This window comes from Drosophila ananassae, chromosome 3L (genome assembly GCF_017639315.1).
Source record: "Drosophila ananassae strain 14024-0371.13 chromosome 3L, ASM1763931v2, whole genome shotgun sequence".
NCBI lineage: Eukaryota > Metazoa > Arthropoda > Insecta > Diptera > Drosophilidae > Drosophila > Drosophila ananassae.
The window spans coordinates 24821959-24847645 of NC_057929.1; the positions used below are offsets into that span (position 1 = coordinate 24821959).

The window sequence follows — 25687 nt, forward strand, 5'->3', positions numbered from 1 at the left end:
ACTATAACCACCCAAAGAGATGAATTCCAACTGATCGAACAACGAACCTTAGCCGCGCTGACAAGGGATGGACATGACAAGAGATTCGAAGTATATGATCCAGGGTCTCCCCAGTAAAGGCAAGCAAGAATAAAACACACATAGTTCACAACAAGGTTTTATTAGGTTAATGTAGTACTAAGAGGCATCATCACCAGTGGCACTACTATCAGTAAAAATGTTTACGTCACTATCCCAAGACGAGCGACGACTAAGACACCGTCGTGCAACACGGCCAAACGGTTGGAACTGGACGATAATCATCTCGTCCTCCATCCCAATAGAGGCAGGGGTACCATTGCGAGGGAGGATGAAACCACAGTACCAAAAGTAGACATTGGAGCGACGTAACCGGAGGTTACGACAATATTCATCCATAAACTCCAGTAAGCTGGAGTTCCGATAATTTGGGACGACCACACTAAGGACTGATAACTTCAAAGAAGAACAACGACACGATCAACTGTGATACTAAGAGTGGTGCATAGAAGAAAACACCAGCCTCTCTTTTATTGAGTACCTTCATGGGGGGGGGGGGGGGGTAGAATGGTGGCCAACCCTATGTTGACCTTCCCTAAACTTAGTTTATGTATAAGTTTATGTATCTTATATAGGAATTGTTCTTCTGACATAAAGATAGTTGCGAAATCAGAGGGAATCGTCTCGTTACTCAGTGTTAGATTACGGCACTTAAAATTAACCTACTTCAAGTGTTGCTCCTATGTAAAAAGGAACACAAGTAGGACTCTCTTAAAACTATCTACTTCTACTGGCTCCAGTGTAAACGGACCACAAGAAGAACTTTAGTCATTGAACCTACTTCGAGTGGATCCTGTGTAAACGGACCACAAGTAGTGCTTCGTTATCTAATCTACTTCGAGTGTTGCTCCCGTGAAACGGACCACAAGTAGGACTCTCTTAAAACTATCTACTTCGAGTGCCTCCAGTGTAAACGGACCACAAGTAGAGCTTCGTTATCTAATCTCCTTCAAGTGTTGCTCCCGTAAAACGGGCCACAAGTAAAGCCCGCGTTACCCAACCTACTTTGAGTGTTGCTCAAGTGAAACGGACCACAAGAAGGACCCCCGTTCTCTAAGCTACTTCGAGTGTTGCTCCCGTGAAACGGACCACAAGTAGGACCCTCTTAAAACTGTCTGTGGCTCCCGTGAAACGGACGACAAGTAGGACTGGCCGATACGGAATCAGCCGAAACCCCTTTGTTGAGCTATCAGCGTTTTGATAGCGACCGAATTAATAAAGACTCCACAATTCAATTTCAATATAACGGCTGATAACGGGCAATTAGTGGACCGCTGCGGCTAGTTACACTGAGAGACTTAAATAGAAATAATTATGATATTTGATGCACAAGTCCCAACACCCTTACCATCTGTACTTGACGAGGACTAACCCAGGACTTCAAGTATCTCACATCAACTCCAGCCTGATCACAGCAAGCGCCTGGTCAACCCGAGCAGCCCCTTGCAGAATCCAGAAAAATTTAGTCAGACTTTTATTCGTTCTTTGACTACTCTCCGGGACCTACCGTTACGCCCGCAAGTTCAAGTTCGACGTAGTGGCCGCATAACGCTCTTCGGACGAATAACCACAAAAGAAGTAAATGTGCCAGTTTTTAATATAAAGGAAAGAACAGATATTGTACAAAGTAACTTCCTAAGGTATTACCTTATATTGTTCATAAAGACTGTATTGGAGAAAATCGCTGAGAATAAATACAAAATGTCACCAAAAAACACTCTGGAGTTAAATGCCGCGCAATTAATTTTTGGATACCAAGTTGACTGAGCTTATCTCCTCTCCTCTACCTGTTTAGTTAAAACTAGATCATATAAGTTAAAACTAGATCTTCTGAGTTAAAATTAGAAGCAAAGAAAACAAGGAACATTTTTTAACACCACCAGGAGGAAAATTCTCTTCAAAGCCAATCCAATCCCAACCAAAGTTAGATTTGAAACTTAAATTTACCGACCATATATTTATTTGGAATTTGTCGCAGTTTGATTATATCATATGGGAAATTCACTACGAGGTCAAGTGTGGTCGTATATTTCATGGGCCCTGCAGTAAGACCCAGTTTATGGTGATAATGAATTGTCCAGTTTGCAAAAAATAAGAGTGTATTGCTCAGAAAATTTTTCAGCCAACAAATTTGTTTGTAAAAACTTTGCAACAAGCTTTGCATATGTCGCTCTCGCGTCCGAACTGTCATGCAAATTTAGCAAATATTTCTGAAGATCGTCCACAAGCCGAAATTAGTATTACAATTGCAGAGGTTACGATCGCTGTTAGAGCAATACAAATCGAGCTGTTCCGCAGATTACATACAGGATAGAAAGTCTAATTCAGACAAACATTGAAGCTCATTTAGGGCGAGGGCAGGATTGAAATTTTTCACAATCAACGAGGATGAGCGCAATGCTCCCTTGGAACAGCTGTTAGATATTCCCAACCACGCTGAGGAAACCGGACTTCTACCAGCAGCTAGACAAATCTTATAGATCAAACGTGTCCCATTTGACGGAAAGGCCCGACAAAAAAGGCCACATTATAAGTAACTGAAAACTCTGGCTTCTGGAGCTGGCGATACTTGACGACTACCCATCACAGATGAGATAGCTCGAGACTTGTATCGACTGGCGCCCACTCGGGTACAAGAAACCGAGAACTTGTTGATGTTCCACACGAGCATTCCCTTGGTCGAAGAAGACGAATTCAATGTATATCGGATGGAGCCAATCTACAAGCAACTAGAGAAGGCCTGGTAATAACAAAAACGGAAACAAGATATCCGGCGATATATGACCACCGAAAACACCACGTCAAGAAAACTTACTTCAGTGTATCAGCGTGACTAACGGAAACAAGGTATGTTTCCGTTAGTACCAGAAGACCTTTGGCCCGGACGCCCACCAATTACAGTGTAAAATGGCGGTACTATCAAGACATCGGGGTCAGTTATTGGGTTCAATTGACAGAACAGAATGCTTGGATCTTTGGGACCACGAAGTCAATAACAATGATATATGTATGCTCGGCCGATCAGCGGAGCCGGAAAGATCCAATCATCATCGAAGGCGTAGGCAAACTGACAATCAGGCAAAATTTTGTGAACCAAAGCCCCACAATCACGTTATTGGGTCGAGCGCAATTCAACTCATCAGGAACAGTAAAGATTTCAGGGAACTATGTACATGAGTGGCCTTCACTGAGAAAAATTAAGACAACAGAAAAGCATTTGGAGTCAACACTGGACCAGCTAGATCGACTGCATGCAGAGGTTGAGGGATTAAAAACATGGACCAGGCGCAGAAAATTGTTGACAGCGAGGCAGACTGGAATATGGCTTAGCAATACTCCGGGGTAATAATGCTAGGAGTTGCGATCCTCTTAGCCGCATGGGCAGTGTACTCACGGTGTGCCAGGAAGGACACCCCAGCAACCCATCACCAGAGGACTATAACCACCCAAAGAGATGAATTCCAACTGATCGAACAACGAACCTTAGCCGCGCTGACAAGGGATGGACATGACAAGAGATTCGAAGTATATGATCCAGGGTCTCCCCAGTAAAGGCAAGCAAGAATAAAACACACATAGTTCACAACAAGGTTTTATTAGGTTAATGTAGTACTAAGAGGCATCATCACCAGTGGCACTACTATCAGTAAAAATGTTTACGTCACTATCCCAAGACGAGCGACGACTAAGACACCGTCGTGCAACACGGCCAAACGGTTGGAACTGGACGATAATCATCTCGTCCTCCATCCCAATAGAGGCAGGGGTACCATTGCGAGGGAGGATGAAACCACAGTACCAAAAGTAGACATTGGAGCGACGTAACCGGAGGTTACGACAATATTCATCCATAAACTCCAGTAAGCTGGAGTTCCGATAATTTGGGACGACCACACTAAGGACTGATAACTTCAAAGAAGAACAACGACACGATCAACTGTGATACTAAGAGTGGTGCATAGAAGAAAACACCAGCCTCTCTTTTATTGAGTACCTTCATGGGGGGGGGGGGGGGGGGTAGAATGGTGGCCAACCCTATGTTGACCTTCCCTAAACTTAGTTTATGTATAAGTTTATGTATCTTATATAGGAATTGTTCTTCTGAAATAAAGATAGTTGCGAAATCAGAGGGAATCGTCTCGTTACTCAGTGTTAGATTACGGCACTTAAAATTAACCTACTTCAAGTGTTGCTCCTATGTAAAAAGGAACACAAGTAGGACTCTCTTAAAACTATCTACTTCTACTGGCTCCAGTGTAAACGGACCACAAGAAGAACTTTAGTCATTGAACCTACTTCGAGTGGATCCTGTGTAAACGGACCACAAGTAGTGCTTCGTTATCTAATCTACTTCGAGTGTTGCTCCCGTGAAACGGACCACAAGTAGGACTCTCTTAAAACTATCTACTTCGAGTGCCTCCAGTGTAAACGGACCACAAGTAGAGCTTCGTTATCTAATCTCCTTCAAGTGTTGCTCCCGTAAAACGGGCCACAAGTAAAGCCCGCGTTACCCAACCTACTTTGAGTGTTGCTCAAGTGAAACGGACCACAAGAAGGACCCCCGTTCTCTAAGCTACTTCGAGTGTTGCTCCCGTGAAACGGACCACAAGTAGGACCCTCTTAAAACTGTCTGTGGCTCCCGTGAAACGGACGACAAGTAGGACTGGCCGATACGGAATCAGCCGAAACCCCTTTGTTGAGCTATCAGCGTTTTGATAGCGACCGAATTAATAAAGACTCCACAGTTCAATTTCAATATAACGGCTGATAACGGGCAATTAGTGGACCGCTGCGGCTAGTTACACTGAGAGACTTAAATAGAAATAATTATGATATTTGATGCACAAGTCCCAACACCCTTACCATCTGTACTTGACGAGGACTAACCCAGGACTTCAAGTATCTCACATCAACTCCAGCCTGATCACAGCAAGCGCCTGGTCAACCCGAGCAGCACCTTGCAGAATCCAGAAAAATTTAGTCAGACTTTTATTCGTTCTTTGACTACTCTCCGGGACCTACCGTTACGCCCGCGAGTTCAAGTTCGACGTAGTGGCCGCATAACGCTCTTCGGACGAATAACCACAAAAGAAGTAAATGTGCCAGTTTTTAATATAAAGGAAAGAACAGATATTGTACAAAGTAACTTCCTAAGGTATTACCTTATATTGTTCATAAAGACTGTATTCAAGAAAAGAGCTGAGAATAAATACAAAATGTCACCAAAAAACACTCTGGAGTTAAATGCCGCGCAATTAATTTTTGGATACCAAGTTGACTGAGCTTATCTCCTCTCCTCTACCTGTTTAGTTAAAACTAGATCATATAAGTTAAAACTAGATCTTCTGAGTTAAAATTAGAAGCAAAGAAAACAAGGAACATTTTTTAACACCACCAGGAGGAAAATTCTTTTCAAAGCCAATCCAATCCCAACCAAAGTTAGATTTGAAACTTAAATTTACCGACCATATATCTACCATGGTTAATAAAGTTATAGGTGTGCTTGGTTTTGTTAAAAGATGGTCAAAAGAATATAATGACCCGTACATACCTAAAACTTTATATACATCATTGGTCCGATTCTTGAGTATGGATCGTGTGTCTGGAGTCCTCAATACACCAAGATCACATGGAATCTGTACAACAAAACTTCCTGACTTTCGTCCTTAGGGGACTTAATTGGGGTGCAAATCTTCACCTCCCCTCTTATCATAGTAGACTTTTAATTATCAACTTACCATCATTAACAAACCCTAGAATGATGCTGAGTGTCATGTTTCTATATAATCTTATTTATGGTAATATAGACAGCCAGCATTTACTAACACGCTTAAATTTTACGTTCGGACTACAATGGTCTCTACCATATCTTATCAGTATGCTCTACGTATAACCTAAAGCCTTTTATTCTTAACGCTTAAATTTGCAGTATTCTTTCTCGTGATAGTACTATGTTTACTATCCCCGTTGTGCGGCAAAGTCTCTCGGTCGTTTGGGCGGGAGGTAGGCGTACGTATACAACGGAAACCGCGCGAAGAACAATAATCAACCATTATCCAGATCGCGTTAGTCAATTGGGATTAGATAGGAGCCCTAAATAAAAGGAATTTGTCGCAGTTTGATTGTATAGGTCAAGTGTGGTCGTGTATTTCATGGGCCATGCAGTAAGACCCAGTTTATGGTGATAATGAATTGTCCAGTTTGCAAAAAATAAGAGTGTATTGCTCAGAAAATTTTTCAGCCAACAAATTTGTTTGTAAAAACTTAGCAACAAGCTTTGCATATGTCGCTCTCGCGTCCGAACTGTCATGCAAATTTGGCAAATATTTCTGAAGATCGTCCACAAGCCGAAATTAGTATTACAATTGCAGAGGTTACGATCGCTGTTAGAGCAATTCAAATCGAGCTGTTCCGCAGCTTACATACAGGATAGAAAGTCTAATTCAGACAAACATTGAAGCTCATTTAGGGCGAGGGCAGGATTGAAATTTTTCACAATCAACGAGGATAAGCGCAATGCTCCCTTGGAACAGCTGTTAGATATTCCCAACCACGCTGAGGAAACCGGACTTCTACCAGCAGCTCGACAAATCTTATAGATCAAACGTGTCCCATTTGACGGAAAGGCCCGACAAAAAAGGCCACATTATAAGTAACTGAAAACTCTGGCTTCTGGAGCTGGCGATACTTGGGTTGAATAGTTTTATTTTTAGGGTAGAAGCTGCGTTAATTTTTTCTTTGTTGTGCAGTAATTTAAATACTTTTTTTGAAGGCAAAGCTGCACATTTCTTTTGGCGATACCTCAACACCTATTTTAGTTTGACTATAAGAAATCAATTCAGGAACTTCAGAACAGATGTAGATCGAAATCAACGGGAGAAAGGATCGTTATATATTTATATAGGCCTTTATCAGATTAAACTCTTATAGAAATTGTTTGTCGAAATTAAATTCCTGAAATACAAAATACAATATTAGTTTGTACGCTAATCAGATACGGAATATGTACCGGGTATCGTGTTGCAGATATTTAAAAAACGCTTCAAAAAGCACACACAAGCCAGGCGATCAGTGCTCAAATTATCGTGTCCAATTATCCCAACCATTCAAGGAAAAGCCAAGGAAAAAATCAAGAAGAAACAAACGTATAAGATAGATGGAAGATTACAGGGATGTTAGGAAAAATTAGATAGAATAAACAAAATAACCGAGCGAATTCGTTTATCAATCTTCTGCGAAGAAAAAGAGAAGGCTTGCCACCGGGAGTCTGGAATGATTCTGCAAAATTGGATTAATAGCTGGCGCAGAGTCGAGGAGGATTCACGGGATTTTGTTTCCGACTCGCTGGAGCGTAATTACATCGATTCCTCTGTATGAACGGGACGCGGCGCCAAGTCTCTGGCATTTGTCTGCGGGGTGTGTGTCTTGGCGACCACCCCGGATAGAAGCCGGCCACAGCGTAAAAGTAGAGCACACGTGGATAGCGAGCGGCGGTGACAACAAAAACAGGAGAAGCCCCGCGCCGTCGCGGCAGCACCGGAAGCAGAAGGACAGCCACGCAAGAACCACGAGCGCGCTAATCCGAACGTAGGGAACCATAAGTCAAACCGGTTGACCATTCTCCCTAACGTATGCCTGTGGAGGTAATGTAGTGAAGCTCTTGGCGATCAACACGGAACGGCGACTGGTGAGCGACGGGAGGACAATCTCCAACGAGGAACAACGACTATATGGAGAAGGATAAATACACAATATAATTTGATCAGAACAGTGTAAACAATGAAGTGTTGCGAATAAAGAAGTTGTGGCAACCCTAAGTGCTTACCATAGCACAATCGAACTCGATATCTTATGAGAGTATCGATATCACTGGAGGCCCTCTCTAGGCGCCTCACGACATCGACAGCCTCATCCGCAGCTAGCAACGCTTTTGTTATTTTTCATTAGTTTAAAGAAAATATATAGTGAATAAACGAACATCAAAAAGTCATTATTAAGGAAAGCTATTATAATTTTTCTGGGCTCGGGCACGGGAATGTAAAAGTTCGGTGGAACATCCCCACAAGAAATTGAATTTTATATTATTTCATCACGGTAACAAGACCTTTACTTGGGTATAGACTTCTTGAAGAAATTGTACCAAAAATTAATTATAGCAGAGGTATCCGTTAAACCCTAAGAGTGTGATTGTAAAGTTCCCTTCGTTCGGTACAGAAGGGTTAAAAACATATCACTACTTTCATACACTATAAATACTGAAAGTGCAAAACCAATTAAACAGAGCCATTTTCCGGTATCCTGTGTCATTGCATAGATGCTTTCCGAAGAAATTAATAGGATGCTTCATTTAAGAGAAGGAGTCGTAGTTAGAAGGTGAGTCGGGGAGAACCTGGACCCATCATTTGTAGTTATGCTGAAGCCAAGGAAGGCAGATTATGTATGGATTTCCGAATAGTAAAGTCGCTTACAAAGAAGAATTTTTATCCACTACCCCGGCCTTGGAGCCAAATATTCACAATATTAAACTATTTCAATGATGATTCGTCAAACCACTTCCCGAGGATTCTATTTGTAAGTGAACAGTTTTGTTTTTTTTCTATGTATTTTATTTGGCAGCCATGCACATACATGGAAAAAAAATCATAATAAACAAATTATTCTTTTACTAAAAGTGTGAAATATTAAGTTTTAGGTTTATGCATTTGAATAAAATAATTATAACGTGCCAGTAAACATGTGGACTTGATCCCCAAAAAAAAATCCCTTCTCTATCACTTCACAAAAAGGGCAATACCATATACGCAGGATTTATGGACAAGATTGGGCTCAAGGGAGCCTTTAACATCTTGCTTACCAAATAGTTACCCATAAAAAATTTAATTTTTGTTTCTAATGGCTAAAGACCATTTTATCACAGTCGTTGAATACACTTTTCGATCAATTTTACATTTAACATTGGAAATAAACCTAAAGCATTTTGAGTCTATTATTTTCTCTCTCAGTGAGCTGCACAAAAAAAAAAGAGACGTATTTGTGGGCATGATGTTTGTTTAAATGTGCTGCTACCTGCTCAGCCGTATGTCAACTTTTTTTCAACCCTTGCGCTTACATCATATAAACCATCTACGTAATAGTCAAAACAAATCATAAAACATTTTTTATAACATCACGTATTTTTTTATATATGTGGATTACTTTTTGTTAGTGCATTGAGATATTAATTTAATTCATTATAAAATCACAGTATAGTGCATTTTTCACGAAGTGCAGATGTAATTTAGTGGCAATATAATATATATTAAAGGTGCAAGTTAGCTTTAATTTAAATGGTAACAAATTATTTACCGGAAACTGAAAGGACAGCGGAATGTGTTACAACACCAGCTTGGTTAGCTACAGAGCAAGTATAATTGCCATTATGTCATGAAGAGACATTATAAATAGATAATATGCTAGAAAATGGTGCATACTGATTTATTGTCATCGATGAAGGCGAAGATGCACTCTTGCTTATCTTTTGATCCGCCGATATTAACGGATTTATGGTACTAGATTTGCTTTTCTTGATTGGTATACCGTTTTTGAACCAGGTTATATTAAATGGTTGATCGCCTTGACTGCTGGAACACATTATTTGTGTCCTCATACCTTCAGTAATTTCTTCTTCAAAAGCAAATGGTGATATACGAGGAGGAACTGAGTAAATAGTAAAAAAAAAGAATAGAATAAGTTATTTAAAAATAATTAATAAGAAATAAATCTTAAATTCTAGTTTGAATGCATTTAATACTTACCACTTATTTGAAAAACTAACTATAATTTTTTTCATAATACTTGTAGATTAAGTAAATTTATTGTTTCAAGCTACTTTTAAAAATTATTTATACAAAATTTTGGTATGTATCATAATAAGTCTAGTAAACGTCACATTTAGGCTAAATAAAACAACTAAATAAATTTTTCAATAAAATATATTTTAAGTATCAAAACGAACGATTTATTAAATTTAATATCCTTTTCAATGACAATCCTGTGAAAAACGTAACATCGTACACAGAAAATATTTTTTATAACCTTACAGAGTGTAATATAAATAAAAATATAATTTAAATGTAAGGCTCAATAAATGTACATATACTATATACAGTATGTCGTATGTACAATGTTTGTCTGTGCATCCGTCGAACCGCTCCTAGTGGGGCAAATTACATTTTTAGTTTCAATAATCTAGTTAATGTTCATTTTTAAAGTTATAAGTTTGGTTAAAAGTTTGCAACGCAGCGAAAAAGTCTTTTTCGACCCTATAAAGTATTAATCAAGATCCCCTCCTTACTCGATAAAAGCAAGTCTGTCTATCATGCCTCTGTCCATCATATGTTTTTTTGCGAACTAGTCCCTCAGTTTTTTTCGCGCGGTTCCCACAGCATACGTACAGCCCACCTCCTGTCCGTTTTAAATCTATCAACTTAAAACTATCAATAAGTACAAACTGCCGGTATTAGTAGAATTTATCCTTATCTATGTATGTGCTTAAGTGTTCAAATGTGTGGGTGTTTTTAGAAAAAACGGTTTTTACTTTTCATTTGTTTATAATAAATAGTTAAGACCAATTTCATAAATTGGTCTTAAAATAAGACCAAAAATAAGTTATTAAACCTATAAAATGATCTCCCAGTGAGTTGAAAAATTACATGACTTAATTTTTTGCATAGTAGGGTTTTAAGCTGGTTTTAATCAATAGCTTTCTGCTACTCTAAAATTATTTCAGCGCCACGGCAATTAAGTCAATCGCTCCAACCTGCTAAGCCCGGAAGTCGTGGGTTCCACTTATACGTATGTCAAATTTTTGAGGGTTCCACTCACACGTATGCCTTTTTTTTCTTTCGGCAGCTTTTCCTATTAGGTGGTATATTAGGTGGTAAATCACAAGATCCCAAAGCGGCCGCTTCTCCAATGGCCCACCAATGGTTAGTGCTTCTGCCTTCCAAGCAAGAAGTCGTGGCTTCCACTCCTAGGCCTGGTGGAAAAAAAAGAAATAAAAAATAAATCTCGAATTTTTCTGATTCCACCGTTCAACCGAAATCATATTGATTGCCGAAATTAGTACAAGAGAAAATACCAATCGTCCCCCTAACCCGATGTCGACGATACGTATCTCGAAACGAACACAAATTGGACAATGGAACGTAAAGACACTAATGGAACCTACCAGATTGGCTTTGCTTGAAAGCGAGAAAGATTCCATTCAGATAGCAATAACAGCTATCAGTGAGATGGGGTGGCGAGGAAACAAAGACGACTTCTATAATGGCCTCACATCATCACTTACCAGGGTCGAGAAAAGTGACATGAAAATAGTCATGGGACACTTCAATATGAGCTCAGCCTCAACAAAAACGGATTGCAACTAATCATGGGCGGCAACGGTATCGGCGCACGTAGCAACAATGGCGGTTGACTGATCGACTTATACGAGCATATTGGTCATTGAAGGCACTGTATTCCTCCATAAAGATGTCCATAAACACACACAAAAGCAACCAAATTTAGCACTTCTGCAGGTGCAGCAACAGCACGGCGCGTCTATCCACAGCAATGCTTGGAATAAACCGGAAATGAACATTGCGCGCTGTGCAAGTTAACAAAGAAGGCTTGAAAAAAGCGACAAGAATGTACTGCTAAAAAGGCTTCCAAACTATACGGAGCTAATCATATGCGATTCCAACACGTACGAGATTGGCTACACTCAACAGCGTAGCTAATGTCGCGCTACGAGCAGCGCGATAGGTGAAATCAGGATATTTTCCATAGGCAATCAGGAAACTCAAAAATAATAAAGTGGGTGGAGACGACGGGTGGAGACGCACTCCTTGCTACTCTCCAAATAAAAACGCAACTAGTGGCCGAGACATTGCATCCTTACCATAAAGATATGTATGGGAGGTCCACTCTCCCAGAGTTCCAGCAGCCTGGAATAAAATAATTATCTTTAAACTACTGAAGATATGAAACAACTGCACTGCAACAACTGGCGAAGAATTACCATTGTGATTTACCATCGCAGCGATATGGCGGGCGCTTGTATGCAAGGGAGTGCCAGACTAAAAGTGGCGTCAAGGATGCTGTCCCCTTTCCGTTTAATCTGTTAATCGACGAAATCATGAGAGAAATAAGCACCCGCCACCTTGAAGACATCAGCGGTAAAAATTTTGAGTTCGCCGATAACATCAAACGGTGGAGGATAGCCTGTATTAGACATGGCGAGCCTGTGCAAGGCAAGATCTGCATTTGGAAGATTGCACCGCAAAAACCATCAGATCACTAGAAGAACAAATCTGCGTATCTTTAATGCGTACGTAAAATTCATCCTGTTGTAAGGATTTGAGAAGTGGATTACCTCCCAAGGGAAAATGATGAAACTGCATTTATGCATCAACAAGTGCCTTAGAATAATCAGCGATATAGTCTGGCCAAATAGAATTATCAAAAAAAATAGAAGCTCAAAACGGAATGGAATATGAAATGGATCGCACACGCGCTGAAAAAGAATAAGGACAGAATAAGGACAAGATGGCCTTGGCGTGGTATCCACAAGGACATAGGGGCCTGGGACCGAGGAGCAACGAGGGAGTTCGAGGAGTTAGCCCTAAAAGAAGAGGCGTTCAATACCAATATCAAGGCGTACCAATACACAGAACAGCGCTGGAATCACAGACAGCCGGCGGAAGACAGGAGGTGGTAGAAAAAGGAACCGCACCAGGACTCGCCAAAGCAACAGAGCCCCCTAAAAAAGGATGGATGCAGAGATGAAAGCCAGAGGGACGAAACCAAATGAGGCACCAACAGCCGGACATTTAGAAATGTGGACATGTAGAAAACCCAGCGCAGGCATGCAACAGGTGCGAAAGCATGGGCCATTGGGCGAGTGGGTGCAGGAACCCCAGAATATTGTTCGGCAGGATGTGCGGCACAACAGGGGTAAGGAGCACAGAGTGCTGCCAACGAGCGGGAATCGCGCAGCGACCTCAGCCATAGAGAGGAAGGCAGAGATCTCGAGGTACTGCCTCTCAATGCTAGTCGGACGTTTATCAGGAGACGATCAGCAGTTGGCGGGTGTCAAGGTCGGAGGATCAGAAATTAGTCTTACAGTACGACTATGTAATAAGCTACCAGAAAGGTAAGGTTACAGATGCACTTTCCCGCAACCCACAGAAATGTCCAGAGTAAATAGAAGAAGCGGGCCTAATTTACTCTCGAAGTAGACGGAGATGGTTCAAATGCGGAAAGCCACAACCGAGACGCTGCAGAAGGCAATCCGCGAAAGAATTATCGCCCCCCGATAGAAACTTCAAAAAGTTCCTCGAGGAGCTCAAAGTACGGCATCAATTTACCGCACCATACACGCCGCAGGGAAATCCTACTGAAAGGGCAAACAGACGGTCAAAACAATGATCTTCCAAGTTTGCAGGAGAGGATCAAACGACATGGGACGGGCACTGGCCAGAGTTAATGCAGGCCGTGCATTATATGAAAAAGAAGCATTAGGGACGGGAGCAGCACAAGCCACCCCCCAGAGAACGCAGCAAAGCTCCAAGAATTGTTTGAGCTGGTGCAAAGGAACACGGTGCGAGCGGCGCAGGAGCAGGCTCGGCACTACAACCTGAGGAGGCGGGAATGGAGCCCAAAAATTGAAGACATATTGTGGGCAAAGGGGCACCACTTGTCCAAAGCGGCCGAAGGTTTCGCGGCGAAATTAACACCACAGTTCGACGGGCCGTACACGGTCGTGAACTTCATGACGCCAGTGATTGCTGTGCTACGTCACGTTGTGCCTAAGAAAGAAAAGAGGGCACACCTGAGAGAGCTCAAAGATCAAAAAAATATATAAAAATAAATATTAGGAGTGAAAAAATAAAATCTAATATATAAAATTCTCATGTCACGGTGTTAGTGGTTCTAATTCTCCGAAATGGCTCGAGCGCTTTATGTGATATTTTGTGGGCATATTCGTTATGGCTGAGGATCGGACAACATCTATTTTTTATCTCCCTAAATGTTAAGGGTGGCTTACCCCTAATTTGTTTTTATTTTATTTTTTCGACAAAATTTTAAGTAGCATAAATTCTTATTCAGATTTGTTTCAATTTAAAATTTAAACTCCCGCCTTCGCCGGTTGATAATTTATCAACTACGAGTATCAGTGGATCAGTTATTCCCGCCAGGTGTCTCCAGTTGTCACTCCGGTCCCCTATCGTACTGACTATACATTTTTTAGCCATTTTGTATTGTGTACAATCGTAGAAAATCGCAATGCCAAGAAAAGGCAAAGGGGCCAAATTGAGTCATCCATAGTCCAAAATGCATTACTTACACCACCACAGCCACTAAAAAAATTGTTCAATGGAAGTGATCCCAATTCCAGCCATTTTCTTCAACACATCCTTGAATATAATAACTGCTTTCGCATGACTTCTTTTGGAGCAAATATCATTCGAGAAGGCGGCTTCATGCCGACTTGCAAAGTAAAAGATACAACACACATAACCAATCACTCACACCAATACAATAAATAAATTGCAACACATAACAACTACATATACACTACACATTACACCATCACACTATCAGAAGCTACACCGTATTTTTGAACAAATAATTGTTTGCAATTACAGATATAAGGACAAATATATCGTTTGCATGGTTCAATGTTGCCAACACCAGATGAACCGCATCAATTTCTGCAAATATATTTCATTTCATCGATGGTGGATCAGCTGAATGTGCGGTGCAATATACAGGGAACACAACAGTTAAAGAGACAGATTAATGAAAAGCTGCAAGCATTTTTTCACGCTAATATTTTAAAAATAACATTGGAACGAATGCCATCGAATACGCACAAATTTGTCATAAGAGCGGATTGTACCCCAACAGGTCAACATGTGAAAAGATTCAATGCACTGTTAATGATGTTGCTGCAATTACACAGTGCTACAAAAAAAAATGAATGAATGAACACTTAGTAACATAGTAGGAATTGTTTATCTGGTCGAGTATAACACAAACCGTGTATGAAATATTTTTTCGCGTTTTTTTATACCGATTTCAAAATTGCCGGTGTTTTTCAATAGTTTAAGATTGTAGCTTTTGAAAAAAAATAATAGATCTTAGATTTTTTTTATCAAAAAGGATTTATTCGTGTTTTTCGGATTTTAAAGCCAGTTTTCAGTACAACTTACAACAATTCTGTCATTCATGCCACATATTAATGTTGTCTCATTAATACTGAATAAAACGAGACAGACTTCTGCATGAATGCATCCAAAACGACAAATGAATCACTTATTCTAAATGTGGGTACAGTATTTTTTGTACACAGTATATTTGGGTGTGAGTGAATAGAGTAGTATTGTCTGTTTTGATTGACAGTAGTCTCACTCATTCCATAGTTGTACAGCTGTTAATGAGTACAGTAAAATTGGTGTGCAGTAGTCAACGTACTGTACAATGTTTTAGTGTGCAGTTGACTTACTGTACAGTGAGTGAAATTTCATGACTGGTATATACACACATATATGTATAGTTCTCATGTGTATGTATTTCCAATTAAAAAATTGATTTGTTTTTTCATTTTAAATGTATTTATTATAAAATAAAAAATGTATAACTTATTTATATTTAAATTTAAACTAATTATAATAATTTTTTTATGTTATTAAATTATCTACATTTAAGTTATCAATATTAGAATGAAGGAACATTATTTTGTTTACCATGTCTTCAGTGGTGGCACGTTTTTCGCAAATCAAATTTTTGGCAACAGAAAATGCCTTTTAGCTAATTTGATAAAGCAGAGGAAAACGCTCCTTATTTATTGACCACCACTGCAGAACAGGATCAGGATTCTCCTTAGAATCCATGTTTGTCCATTTATTACAAATTACTGCACTCACCTGTACAGTTGTACACAGTTGACATAACAGATGTACAGTGTTAAAAAAAAAAACAAATGTAGTAATCACTATCGAAAAGTACAATCAAATACTGTTCACAATCGAAGTGAGTACACTGAAAATGTTGTGCTTTCTTATTGTGACCTATAGAGTATACTGTACAGTAAACAATGAGTGCAGTGTTTTTGAATACACTACACTACTGTACAGATCTGTTCAGCCACAAATGAGTGCATTCATGCAGAAGTCTAAAACGAGACAAATTACATTAAAAAATTATGAATTCAATTCAATTCTTACTATGTCACTTTAAAAGTTCAGAATCACTGTTGCACTGTGTTATTGTTGGCGATCAAGCTAAATCGCGAGACATTGTCGTTCAGCGAAGAAGCAATATAATGCATCGTGTAAACGAGACACATCGTTTGTACGATGCGTTACAATATCAAATAATTTATTGCCAAGGGCAAGACGGATACAACATCACGTTAAAGATAAAGACTTATGCCGCATGTACGCAGTACGTTTAAGAACGCAGGTGAAAATGTATGTTTTCCTTCCGCTTTGTTTGTGTTAACGTCAGACCAAAAAAAAAAAAAGGGGGTTTACCAAACAGCACTTCAATGACACGGATAATTTGCGGACACGTACAAATTACGATTCAGTATTTATTTCCATTTACTTTGAGAATTTCAACTAAATAACACTTTATTTTTGTAGTTGAAATGAATTCATCACTGTTGTAAAATGAAACAAAATTTGTCCTTTTCAAATAAAAAACAGAATAAAATGGGTTCATCTTTTAATCATAAAAAGAAATAAAGCCATCTTTATTGGCGAAAACGGTGAAAACAGCCATCCTTGGACATCCAAGCTAACTTCAGGCGGGGCCGAAGTTTCTATACCCTTTCAGTTAAGTAGCAGCATATACATATATATATATCGGATCGTATATAGTTGGCCGAGCCTTATGAGAATTTCACCATCAAATCAATTTTATAATAAAAATGTTGCAAACAGCCCTAAGCATCTTTAAAAATAGCAAGGTTGTGCCATTTCCGATTGTTCAGTTATATTACAGCTATAAGATATATTCGGCCGATCCTTATGAATCCTTATTTTGTAGATAAGATATTTTTGCCAAATATAACATGCGTGGAAAGTTCTAACCGTCTAACTTAAAAAAAACCAAAGTTATGGCATTTCCGATCAATCAGTTATATGAATATAGTCGACCGGCCGTTCCGACTTAAATACTATCTGCATGGAAAAGAAGTATATGGGCAAAGTTTTAGCTTGATAAGAAAAAAACCCCGAACGGGGGTTTTTCTGAAACGACTTCTGTCGTTTCTCGGAGAAGGGGGGAAGTGTGAGGATATTACCCCTCTAAGACGTAAGCCTAACAAAAAAACTAACAGCTTTTTAATCGATTAAATAATTTTTGGCGGTTGATAAAAAGCATATTGAATTATAAATCTCAGCTTTAAAGATCTCCGAAGCTCTTAACGGCACTTATGCTTAGGAATACATAAAGCATATGTTTTTTCCCGCGTAAAATTTTGTCGGCGGTGTGGTGTGTTGCTGTTCGAATAGTAGCAATAAAACCTATCCAGCTCATAATTTTTTTCTTGAGAGGTAAGTTTATTTACTTTTAAAATTAAGTTGAAGATTTACAAATATATAAAAAGCATGCGTTGTGACAGCGAAAGAGCGATACGTGCCTTGAGGCCCGTTTGGGGATCCAAGACAACTTTTCTTGCCAGCTGATAACCTCACAATTCATTGCAATTTATGTGTTTGTTTGTGTTTATGGAAGGATTTTACTTAATAGAATTAGAAATATTATAGAAAATGGCATCGGTATAATCGGTATAACTATTTGTATTGTGCGATTCATTCGTATACGCATACCGCTTTGAGATCTACAGCGGTGCAGGTGATAATGTGGTCTTACCTGGTCACCCAGATCTTGGTGCTTCAGCCAACATCGCGCTTAAAAAAAACCGTGGAAAGATTTTAGAATCGCATAACTTACTTTGATAATTTTTATACATCTTTGCCGTTGATGGTTTATCTAAGAGCGATAGGTATTTATAGCCTTGCCACGGTGCGAGGAAACAGTATCCCCTTTTGCAAACTATCAAACGATATTGCCATCAACAAAATGCCAAGGAGTTTTTCGACTGAGTACGTTGGGTCCTCATATGGTGTCGATATAACCAATGTACTCTGGAGTTACATTCGAAAAAACCAAACCCTCGTGAAGGAACTGCAAAGGCTCCTCGCTTTGACAGAAGGGTTAAACGACACATTTCAATCGATTGTCCCCAAATTGTGCATTAGTATAGTGCTCACATGGGCGACGTAGATCTCATGCACGGCCTAATGGGACTCTATCATATCAGAGCAAAAACTAGGGATGCCGCAACAGGTATTTTTTATCACCTAATTGATATTATACCTAAACCATTTCCCACATTGGTTGGATCGAAACAGTGGAAAAGAAGTTGCAATCACTGTAAAACTTCAAAAATGCAATGCATATGCAGAAAATGCAGTCTTTATTTATGCTGCACAGCGAATAAAAACTGTTTTGTAGAATACCATAAGAAAAAATAAAATAAATATTCATTAGTTTAAAATGTTTTTTTTTTCCCTCAAAGCCCCAAGCGTGCCTTCAAGCCCGCTTACCTTTCTTCTCATCTTACAGGTGAACCGAAGACTATACGATATTTTTAAGCACATATTTAAGCTTAGAAGCATTCATTCACTTAAAAAAAATGTATTTGAATAATTTTTTTCTATTATTTTGGAAAGTAGTCTTAGAGGGTTAAATCTCCCAAACGCCAAGGCAGCGGCTGTGTTTAGAAAATGCGGAAGGGAAGAAATGCGTTTGGAACGGCCAGCGGCTGTGTTTAGAAAATGCGGAAGGGAAGAAATGCGTTTGGAACGGCCAAACGGTTAGGCGGGGGTGTCTGGATGAAGTCTGGTGCCCTGCATAATACCAATATGCGTCGGCGGCCCAAGGAGGGCAAGCGGGGGTAAGAAAGAGAACCCGCCAATGAAAATGCGACGGGAGTTGTGGAAATAAGGATTTACGGCGAGAATAGAATCAAGAAGGATTAACGGAAGGAACGAGATTTATAAGGATTGACGGGCGCCTTTAGCGCTATATAAGGAGGGCCACTGGAGCGAATCGGGACCGAGTCTTCAAGGGAAGCTGAAAGTGTTGAGTTAAAGGACCGCCTTAGGAGAGTCCGATATTCAAGCAGGAAAGTTTTCTTGGAGGAATTAGGAGTATAGGCTAAATGACCCCCCGTGAGCGAGAGCGTAACGATCTGTGATCCGCGGCTCAAGGACCCCCATGTGTAAATCCGGCGGCTGTTCGCGATTCATAACGCGAAGATAAAACAAGGAGCAAGAGGGAAAGCATCCGGGATCCTCGGAAATTTTGAAGGCCAGGGTAAATCGAGTCGGAGTGGTTTATTCGGACTCACGTGCGAGCGTTCAACGGCGGAGCCGAACGGCCACGACTGGAGAAGCAGTGAGGATCCTTAGGAGGAGTCAACTCCGGTGAGATTCACCATTGCAATAACGAAGCACTCGGTGTTATTTCTGGGATCACGTTGGATATATAAATTTGTGGAATGACTCACAAACTCTATGAGCTAGCCGCGGCAGTTGTTGCGAGATTGAACAAATAAGACAGTTCGTTACAGCACATATCCATTAAAACTTGAGCTCTTCTGTTGCTCTCCCACCTTTACTAACTATCGTTCTATACATTGCATTACCCATTTTGGTATAGGAGTCAAGGATAATTTTTATTTGGAAATTAACTTTTAAAATGGAATATCATATTTTTTTGCTTGTTAATATCGTAAATATAGATTTCATCATCCCAAGCCAACATCTTTTATTGGCTATGTGAAAGTGGTTTGCATGCTTGATGTCTGATGCCATTTTCCGCCTAGTTGTTCTCCATTATTGTTCCAGTGGGTGTCGGTCTCTTTGGGACAAAGAGTGGGTTGAAGGAGATAGTTTCGTCGTAACGATCAGCTCAGTGCGCTGGATTGTCAATTCAATACATTTTTGCTTTTAAATAAGTCTCAATTTCATAAAAAATTCGCTACAAGGAATGTTGTAACTCTAGAGATCGCTGAAAAGCCTGATCCACAACCTTGGTCAAATATTGAAGTCTCACTCTCTTTATATCTTTTATCATGATTTCACTGGGAGCCTAATTGATATTCTGTAGGTCGAATCAACAATGTCAAGAATTCTTTAGATGGGCTATTTGCCACTTTTAACCCCAGAGGACCTATATCTCCCCAAGGTTTCGATCGAATCAATTACTTTTGCTGACTATAAATCTTCCTGCGAGGCAAATAAATTACCCTGTTTCCCTAAGGCTGACTATCATAAACTTTATTACTTAATTAATAGGTGTGATTGGTCCCAATTTTTAGCATGCAATAAGATTAATGTAGTCTTAGAGAAATTTTACAACACTTTAAACAACATTTTTGACTCATGTGTTCCGTGGAAGTATGCGTCCGCTTCAAATAATTCGCTTTGGTTTACAAGGCGCCTCACCATTTCATTGCATTTTCAAGATATTTAGTAGCTCGGCCAAACTTTACCGTGCATAACGCAGAATGATAAAGGACTTATATATATTCGCCGCTGCCGAATTCAGTTTTCTTAGGATCCGAAGCAGTTTTATAACTGCACTAAGCGAAAACACGTATCTTTTCTTCCTCTTCGGATGTTTGACAACTTATTTGCGAACACTGATCAGGTAGTGTCCGATCTCTCTGCACAGTTTTTATTTACATATTTACCGATCACCGTTCCTGCTCAACCCGACACTTATCATATCTAATCAGTCAACAATATACCTCGCACTTTTTTTAATAAACGTTCTGATAAGCGTTCTGAAGAACTGCACTTCTGCATACTTGTTCTTAAACTCTTTAATCTATCTCTGGAAACCCCTCATATTTGAGTCGCCAGTGATCGTTGTTCTTTGGCACAATGGCACGAAATAGAAGATAAGGCACATAGGGGAAAGGAAATAGAAAAAAAGAAGAGTTGAAGTGAAACAGCCCGAATAGAAAGAAAGGGAAAAGACCGGAAGGCGCCCAAGAAACAGCGAGACAATTCCAGTAGCACAACGGAAGGGATAAAGAATGATAAAGTTAGAGTATAAAACGGCAGCGCGGCAGTTCACCCTTTTTTGATCATTTTAGATATACGACATTCAAATTGTCTACACCCATACCCGGAGTCCCGTCGGATGAGAGTGACGTGGAGATAGTCAGCGAGCTCGTGTTGATCCTTCGCGCCAGTGTGTCAGAAGAGTAGAAAAAATTTGGCTGGCCACGAGAGCTGTAATCGTAAAGTTTCTAGTGTCCGATTACTTTATTGTATTTTTGTTTGAGTTCCCTAATCGTAAATCATCGGTGTCCTGAGCTAGTAATTTTCGGATCTATTCGGATAATTTGAGGATTTTCCTTAACTATGGGAGAATAATGGCTACCAATCTTTTTTGTATTGTAACTCTTTCATCCTGTTGTTTTCCTGTGTTAGCAATATTTTCCTTAGCTAAGTAACGTATACAGCGCTCGGTCGGTCTTTAGATGTGGAGTTAGATAAATGCTAATAAACATAGAAAAAGCATCGACTACTACTAACTAGTAGCTCCATAATCGTATCCTTACTAGACTTCTCGCATTGTATTATAACCGTTAAAAGTACCGTTTTCCTAATATGCTTGTAATGCGCTTATGTTGTTTCTGTGCTTGTTTCAAGCCGGGTGCTTGTTGTTGCCATTATCAACTGGATACGCGACTAAGGGCATCGACGTGTGTCATTTTGTGTAGTCGATATGTTTTAGAGTCAAAATATTTTAGAAACAGTGAAAGTCGCACAATAACACCTCTAGAAAAAAGTAAAAAATTAAGACAGGCATGCTCGCAAAACCTTTTTAAACCATACCTTTTTTACAGGAAATTTCCCTAAGAATCCGAGATGATAAGAGTATACCGGTAAAATATATATATGAGCATTCAAAGTAAATCTATTTGTGTTTTTTGCTCCATATACAGTATTTTGGCAAATTTTTCGATAACTTAAAGTAAAGTAAATAAGGGAAAGTTCAGTTAGGGCTTGTACAGTTAAATCGCTACTTGCCAGATGTTTATTTTATAAGTTTTTTTACAACTATTTCCAACTCATGATTACATTACAGAGTCATAATGACATTATTACTAAGCTTTTGCTGTATCACTTCTGCACGTTTTAATATATCGAAGTATGGTGCCTATGCTATCTATCTATCATTCGACCCTTTATTGGATCCTAGCACGAAAGTCGTAAAAAGATATAAGATCAAGTGATTATAGTCCATAACTGCTTAAGTCATCTACCACCAGATGGTTAGCCCTCGGGTCAGTCTCGAAGCCCACTGCCAGATCCCCTATCCCCGAAAGCAGCATCCGGCTATATGTATCCGAGACCAAAAGTGAATGTTGGGCATCTTTGCTAGCATCTTTACTAGGAAAGACTAAAACCTTTTCCTGTTTCCTAGGCCTTATAATGATTATCACCACCAATTTGGAGCATGATTACGAACAAAGGCCCCCTCCCACATTTACTGGTAATGAAGCTAATGGAAGGTGGCTTGCGCAGGTACTTTGGCCTCATAATAGACTGTTATGCGAACGATTAAGATGTCTCCCTTTACTGGGAGTCACTGGCGAATGGCATCATCAGCCCCAGGGTCCTCCAAAAAGAAATCAAGTGATCGAATAGGAAAAACGTTCACCTTCAATTACCGGCACCCCAACAGACCTTCAATTACCGGCACCCCAACAGACGTCTCGCCAGGTGGTTAGGGTGCAACACTAGCTTGGTAAAGTAGTTTTCCTTCTGTTCTGCGATCACTTCTTTGACTGGTAGAATATTTCATCATGGACATCACGGTACCCCGATGATTTTTGTTAAGATCTTCGACTGAGCTCGCTGGACTATGTCAATATTTCTATTCCCCCATAATTGGAATTCCCAGTTATGGGGAGCCGTACATCCATATAGGTTTTAGTACCGAATTATACAGCAGAACTTTATATTCAATGCTAAGGGGAGACCGAGCGTTGATAAGCCAATGGAGGCTGCTGTGTTTTAGCTTTAGGTGTGTTATTTTTTTGTGGCATTTTTTATAGTGACTGTTTTGAAAATAGAAGGTGACAGAAAGCTATCTACTTCGCGTGGCTCCAGTGTAAACGGACCACCAGTAGAACTTTCACCATCAAACCTACTTCGAGTGGCTCCTGTGTAAACGGACCACAAGTAGAACCCGCTGCATACCAGTCTACTTCGAGTGTTGCTCCCGTGAAACGGACCACGAGTAGGCCCCGCGTTACCCAACCTACTTCGAGTGTTGCTCCTGTGAAACGGACCACAAGTAGAACCGGCCGATAAGGAATCAGCCGAACCACCATACCATCTGTACTTGAGGAGAACCAGCCCAGGACTTCAAGTACCCCACATCAACTCCAGCCTGATCACTGCAATCACCTGGTCAACCCGAGCAGTCCCTTGCAGAATTCAGGTACATTTAGTCAGAACCTTTATACGTTCCTTTGACTACGACTCCGGACCTACCGTTATGCCCGCGAGTTCAAGTTTGACGTAGTGGCCGCATAACGCTCTACGGACGAACATGTTCTATGTAGCGGCGGTGGACAATGCTTCAGCTTTCTTTAAAGCTTTAGTAAATTGGCGTGAGGAATGTCTAAAGCTTTGTTGGCAGATGGCGATCTGTGGAGCTGACACTCTCGTTTGAGGACGAGCTGTTCAATTTGTAGTTTTTTCTTCTTTTGGTGGCATTGTGTATTTGTAATTTGAGGCGTTGACGCTCGAGCTGCAGAGACGAATACAGACACCAGTGAATTAACAAAGCTGTCTACGTTGGCCTTATCGTTGAGGTGAGGACTTAGCTCGATGGGTGAGCTAATATACTTTCTGTACTTAACCCAGTTGGTTTTTTTGGGTCAATTTTAATGGTTGTTCCAAAGTTCCAGGATGTCGGAGTAGAAGAAACAGGACAGGCGAGTGATCAAATGAAAGATCAAAAAAGAATTCAGTGCTTATCAGATGTTAAGGGATGTTTTTGTTAATCGCAAAGTCTATTAAGTCGGGTAGTTTCTTTGCCGGCCAGGTCTGCCGGTCAGTATGTTGGTGTGCCAGGAGAAACGTAGTCGAGCTTGTTCTTGGCTTTGGTAATTGCATTATAAAGCTGCTTTCCTTTTGGAGTGACAAGAAGAGATCCCTTTCATTCCCTTGTTAGAATGCACAAGGGGATTACCCTAGGGGATTACCCAGCTATGACGTCTTTAAAAAATCCAGCGAGAAAGGCATTCAACGAGCCACCATAGTCTAAAAAGAGCCTATTGGAGCAAACTATCGGAGTAAAAGAAGAAACTGCGAGAGACAACTCAGCAGCGTAGTCGAGATTCTTCCCTGGTATTCACGACAACTCGGAGCCCTTACTGCTTGGGAAGGTCGTCTCCAAGACCGACCCAAGCGTGAACTATATATGGACAAGGACAATACGTGGCCAAAATTGAGTCAACAGTTCTTACGGGGGCTTTCTGAAGCACACTTCCCGGGCTGCCAGGAAAGGCTCATCGTCCACCACTTTAGTTTTTACGATCACCCAGAAGATATCTCAGAAGGGGAACATTACCGACATCTAAAAAAGGGGAAGATCTAAAGATACAGCTCTCCATGATATTACTACAATCACAAAAAAAAACAAGAAAGGAAAGCTAACTTCCAGGCGGAGACGATGTTTATATACCCTTGTAGTTGAGTCGCAGTCCGCTAGGTGGCGACACGCATCTTATATTATTAGATACATAGCGGATCGTATATAGTCGGCCGATCCTTATGAAATTTGACATATCGAATTATTTTGCCCAAAGAGGAATCCATTGAAACTCCCATTCTTCTAACTTGAAAAACAACGAAGTTATAGCATTTCCGATCAATCAGTTATATGGCAGCTATAGGATATAATCGACCGATCCCGGCCGTTCTGACTTATATACTACCTGCAACAGAAAGAAGGGTGTGTGCAAAGTTTCAACTCGATAGCTTTAAAACTGAGAGACTAGTTTGCTTAGAAACAGACAGACAGACAGACAGTCAGACGGACATGCTTATATCGACTCAGGAGGTGATCCTGATCAAGAATTTATATACTTTATAGGGTCGGAGATGTCTCCATCACTGCGTTGCAAACTTTTGACCAAAATTATAATACCCTCTGCAAAGGTATAAAAATCGCTTTGGAATAAGGTATTAACGTTCAAAGACGTTCCTACAATTGCTTTCCAAGACATTGAGAGTATGGTATTTTAAACTTTAATCAGCCCAACTCAAAAATCGTTGGACTAACAAGAATGAAAGTCGATCCTCATATATCCTGGAAAAAACCCACATCTTTTCTAGAGAAAATACTAATACTATTGCAGTACAGAGCTCGCCCTGTTTTCCAAGAAATATACGATCCCAGATCTCTCCCTGCCAAGAATTTCGCTTGATAAAAGCAAGTACTCCTTAGGATTTATTAAATGTTACTAAAATGT

At 40.1% G+C, this 25687-nt stretch overlaps 1 protein-coding gene across 5 annotated transcripts in view; it reads right to left on the minus strand.

Annotated features, from left to right (window-relative positions):
• Nucleotides 1-25687, minus strand: part of LOC26514435 (Down syndrome cell adhesion molecule-like protein Dscam2) — a 1172063-nt gene that overhangs the window by 272415 nt on the left and 873961 nt on the right. Inside the window, exons 13-14 of one of the 5 annotated variants that reach the window (XM_032455657.2) lie at nucleotides 10942-11095; nucleotides 9627-9774 (exon numbers count right to left, since the gene is read on the minus strand). The exons of 3 other annotated variants lie outside the window; for them this stretch is intronic. In XM_032455657.2, coding sequence (XP_032311548.2) covers nucleotides 9744-9774; nucleotides 10942-11095 — 185 coding nt within the window. In that variant the 3' untranslated portion in view covers nucleotides 9627-9743. Of the gene's footprint in view, nucleotides 1-9423; nucleotides 9775-10941; nucleotides 11096-25687 lie in introns of those variants that run through there. One more of the 5 variants, XR_006507242.1, reaches the window with a different exon arrangement.